The sequence below is a fragment of the Nycticebus coucang genome, chromosome 5 (genome assembly GCF_027406575.1).
Source record: "Nycticebus coucang isolate mNycCou1 chromosome 5, mNycCou1.pri, whole genome shotgun sequence".
NCBI lineage: Eukaryota > Metazoa > Chordata > Mammalia > Primates > Lorisidae > Nycticebus > Nycticebus coucang.
This window is the reverse complement of record NC_069784.1, coordinates 52,283,002-52,287,893: the sequence shown is the minus strand read 5'-3', so window position 1 is coordinate 52,287,893 and position 4,892 is coordinate 52,283,002. Positions and strand designations below refer to the sequence as shown.

At 41.2% G+C, this 4,892-nt stretch overlaps 1 protein-coding gene across 2 annotated transcripts; it reads left to right on the top strand.

Moving 5' to 3' along the window:
- The first annotated feature begins 3,405 nt into the window (after nt 1-3,405).
- On the top strand, nt 3,406-3,878 carry LOC128586231 (28S ribosomal protein S18c, mitochondrial). Of its 2 annotated transcripts, XM_053591881.1 has the most exons (2): nt 3,411-3,563; nt 3,703-3,759. In XM_053591881.1, the coding sequence occupies exons 1-2, from the start codon at nt 3,411-3,413 to the stop codon at nt 3,757-3,759; spliced, it is 210 nt and encodes a 69-aa protein (XP_053447856.1). The 2 variants fall into 2 exon arrangements, with proteins under 2 accessions (XP_053447854.1, XP_053447856.1); XM_053591879.1 differs by having other exon boundaries at nt 3,406-3,878.
- The last annotated feature ends 1,014 nt before the right edge of the window (nt 3,879-4,892 follow it).

The following is a 4,892-nucleotide window of genomic DNA, read 5'->3' as shown; positions in this document are numbered from 1 at the left end:
CATCTGCAAATAGGATTGCAATGCCTGCTTTTTTCTGTTTTCAATTTGCCTGGGGTATAGATAACTATCCGTTCACCTTGAGTCTATATTTGGCTTTTAATGTAAGATGAGATTCTTGTATGCAGCAGATGTCTGGCTTGAGTTTTTGTATCCAGTCAGCCAACCTGTGCCTCTTTAGAGGACAATTTAAACCATTCACATTAATTGAGAATATTGATAAGCCTTTTGAGAATCCAGTGGACATTTTTAATCCTTTTGCAACTGTGGAAGTTGGAATTTGATCAAAATTTTCTGGGTGAGTTTACTTTTGTGGTGGAGGATTACTCTGGTCTTTATGGAGGATAGGTCTGAGAATATCCTGGAGAGCTGGTTTAGTTGTGGCAAATTTCTTCAACATGTGAATGTTATTAAAGTATTTAATTTCTCTATCATAAATGAAACTCAGTTTAGCTGGGTACAGGATCCTGGGTTGAAAGTTATTTTGTTTTAGGAGATTAAAAGTTGATGACCATCCTCTTCTAGCTTGAAAGGTTTCAGCAGGGACATCTGCAGTTATTCTAATATTCTTCCCCTTGTAGGTAATGGTTTTCTTTCATCTGGCTGCTTTCAGAATTTTCTCCCTCATATTAACTTTAGTAAAATTGATTATTATGTGTCGGGGGGTGTCTTATTTGGGTTAAGTCATGCTGGAGTTCTGAAACTGTCTGCTACCTGAATTTCAGAATCTCTTGGCATGTCTGGAAATTTCTCTTTCATAATCTCATGGAGAAGAGACTCTGTGCTTTGTGAAGCCACTTCATTGCTTTTGGGGATCCCTATAAGACGAATATTAGTTTTCTTTGAATTATCCCAGAGCTCTCTGAGAGAGTGATCTGTTTTTTTCCCTCCATTTCTCTTCCTCTTTGAGAGTTTGGGAGCATTTGAAAGCTTTGTCTTTAATGTCAGAAATCCTTTCTTCTGCTTGCTCCATTCTGTTACTGAGGGATTCTACTGTGTTTCTCAGATCTTTGAGGGCTGCAACTTCTTGTCTCAATGTGTCAAAATCTTTGGTCCTTTGGTCTTTGAATTCGTTGAATTCTTGAGACATCTTTTAGGTTACTGCTTGGAATTCTAATTTGATCTTATTTTCTATCTGGATTCTGAATTAAATTTCTGACATCTCAGCTATTTGCGCATGGGATCTTGTTATGTGTCTGCCCCATTGTTCCTTGGGGGAGTTGATCTACTCTGATTATTCATATTGTCAGAGTTTTTCCCCTCGATTTTGCCTCATGATTGTTTTTCACCCTTGCCTCTGGCCGTCCTCAGAGTTGGGGAGGTGTCTCTCCAAGATAAACCCCAGCGGGATCCCTGTATTGTTGCTGGATCTTCGTAGGGAGTGACCATGTGTAGCTCCTCTGGGACTGCCCCAGCCAGGAAGTTGTGGTTGTGGGAGCAGCTCCACCTGGATCCAGCAACAGGGTGGGGGTGGGTGGGTGGTGCACACGGTTCTGGGAGTGCCTGGTGCCCAGTGACTTTGGCACAGAGGGCCCAAGGCTCCAGCAGTCTCTGGCCAGGAGAAGGGCTCAACACAGATGCAGGGAGGGCTCCAGAGGGCACGCAGCTACCAGAGTCCCTGACCAGATGGGCGGGTGTGGAGGCAGGGAGGATATGGGAGGATGGGGTTGTGTGGCTCGTGGGGAGGCCTGGTGGGTGGGGTAGCGGGTCCCGGTGCAGCTCTTCCGGAGGTGGGAGGGAGCCAATTGCGGGTCCCAGCGCAGCTCTTCTGGAGATGGGAGGGTGCTGATTGTGGGTCCCAGTGCAGCTCCTCAGGAGGTCCGGGAGGGTGCCGATTGCTGGTCCCAGCCAGCTAGCCTATTTCTAATTCATATTTACTGCTAAATGTAGCCTTTTCATAGGTCCTAACTGAAAGTGTACGGTATTACCAGAGCTCATTCTCCTTGGTAAACTCTGACTCCAGTTTTTGCTTCTCTAGTATTTGAGGCTGCCAGTAGCTCTGCTCCGCTTCCCAAAGTCATAGATATTACTTAAGAATCTACAAATGTTTCTAGAAGATTGAAGCTGAATGCTGTGTTCACCTGTCCCTTGTCACGGATCTTTTTCCTCAAGTCCTTGCTGCTTTGATAGTTTCCAGAATCTTCAAATTAATGTTTTTTCTTTCAAATATTTCATCCAGGTTGTCTAGCTGTCCTTAGAAGAAGAATTGGTCTACCACAGTTGGAAGTATCAAACTTCAGACATGAATTTTCCAGATACTTCTCACATAGCTAGCAGTAAAAGGTTGTACTATACTTGGCTTGTTATGCTCATATTGTGTTAAGAAAATAAATAACAATTACAACAATAAGAACCCACTTTTGATTAGGTACTGAGGTAGGATGGTTTTTCATGACCCAGTGACTAGTTGTTTCCCACCAGGCCCAAGGCAATACTGTAAGGAGAGAAACTGGAGTCCTACCACTTCCCTTTCTATACCTTCTTCTTAGGATATCTATAATCTCTTCATCATGGCAGAAGCCTTTCTTGATTTATCTTATCAGCGCAGAACTTATCACAGTATCTTGCATGTCATCTGTGCATGTGTTGAGTGACTGAATCTTGACTCTATTGCTTTCTGTACTCCTTAGTAATGTGAAGAAAATACCATTACCCAGCACAACAGCAGCAGTCTGGGGATACGCAGACTTGTGTTCTTGTTCCCATGTAACACAGAGAAAATCATTCCTAGGTCTCAGTATCCTTATCTACTAAATGAGAAGTTTGGACTAGATGCTCTTTTAGAATTCTTCCAGTTTAAATTGTAAGTATTTATAACATATAGCCATCCCAGTAGTATTTCTATTTTAAAAATAATTAAAAAAAATAAGTTTCTAGGTCATAGGGTATTGTGAAGTGTTTTGGAATGGGAGTCCTTGCCCTGCAAAGTTACTCCTATCATCCTCCCTTGCACCATTCATGCCAGGACAGAAGAACCCGTTGAGGGCTTGTTGTGTGTCAGGCACTGTGCTGGACTTGAGATTCTCAACCTTCATTGTCCACTAGGCATGCCTGTTGCATTTTAAAATTACCTAGAAATTGAAAAAATGGAATCTGGAGATCTGTATTTTTTAAAAGTCCTCTGGTTCTAATTCTGACATATAATTATGGCTGAGAACTGCTGAGCTTGGCACAGCATTGCTTATTTGTATCTTTATGATGACCAGATGAGGGAAGTAGTATCAACTGTCTTTCAAGTAAGTGAATGGAGGTGCAGCAGGAAGAAGTGTCTGCTTCACAGTTACATAGCCAGTAAGTGGCTGGACCTGATTTTATATGCAGGTCTTTTGACTCCCAAGTCCAGAGCATTATCCTCAGTTAGCAACAATGATTGAATATCTTTCAAGTTCAAGAAGTTTTGTTAAGGGGGACTCATGGCAGCTATGGTTTGCGGTGTTCTAGGAAGGAAAAAGTTGACAAGCTTGGTAACGGCTTCTGTCTATTTCACGCATCCTGGCACTCACTCAGTGCCGTGGAGCAGAGGTTGTTCACAGTATAAACAGGTAACCAGCAATGAGGACATGCCTGTTGCGATGGAAAATCCTTATAAGGAGCCTCTTAAGAAATGTATCTTGTGTGGAAAACGTGTAGATTATAAGAATGTACAGCTTTTGTCCCAGTTTATTTCTCCATTTACTGGATGCATTTATGGAAGGCACATAACAGGTCTTTGTGGGAAGAAACAGAAAGAAATCACAAAAGCGATTAAAAGAGCTCAAATAATGGGGTTTATGCCAGTTACATATAAGGATCCTGCGTATCTCAAAGACCCTAAAGTTTGCAACATCAAGTATCGGGAATAAGTGATACGTTACTACCAATAAACTTATTTTACAGTAAAAAAAAGAAAAGTTTTGTTAAGCACTTGGAAGAATACAAAGATGACAAATATGGTCTCTGTTCTTTAGGTGGAAAGTACCTAGCTATTACCTGACAGGTGATTTTCTACATATTATCTCTTTAAATCCTATGAATTATCCTCTAAGAGTAGACGTTATTAACTCAGTTTTAATATGAAGAAAGCAAGATTTTCAGAAATTTAACAATTCAGCAACTTGCCTTTTTCCAAATAGAGCTAGTAAGTGAAAGACCTTAAATTTGCATCTAAGTCCCTCTGTCTACAAAGACTGCTTCATCAGGACTGTCACTATAGTACAGTTTGTGGGGAACATACGATAATAACTATAGTATTATATAAGCCAATGTACAATTCAGTGCCATAACAGAGCACAACCTGGATTGAAGAAGGTTTTCTTGAGGGACGTAGCAATATTTTAGTATCTGACTTCTGAGGGATTTCTACCTGCCTTCTACTACAAAATGTATTCTCTGGAATATATATATATATATATTCTCTACAAAATATATATATATATATATATATATATAGAGACAGAGTCTCACTGTACCGCCCTTGGGTAGAGTGCTGTGGCATCACACGGCTCATAGCAACTTCTAACTCTTGGGCTTACGCAATTCTCTTGCCTCAGCCTCCCGAGCAGCTGGGACTACAGGTGCCTGCCACAACGCCCGGCTATTTTTTTGTTGCAGTTTGGCCGGGGCTGGGTTTGAACCCGCCACCCTCGGCATATGGGGCCGGCGCCCTACTCACTGAACCACAGGTGCCACCCTCTCTGGAATATTAATATTTTAAAGAACATTATAAATGTTATTATGTCAGTGGTTTCTTACAGAATTGGCAAAAGGGATAACCCTTTAATCGTTTAATCAACCCTTTAGAAACTCTTTCCAAAGCAGATGAGAGAGCACTGGCAATACTAAAACAACACCCCAAAACAAACAAACAAAAAGACTTAAATTCAACAATATCAATGCTTAAGTTGAATGAATATGGA

Excerpts from the sequence above, each read along its gene's own strand:
- LOC128586231 (XM_053591879.1), top strand. The coding sequence starts at position 3,411 with ATGGCAGCTATGGTTTGCGGTGTTCTAGGAAGGAAAAAGTTGACAAGC.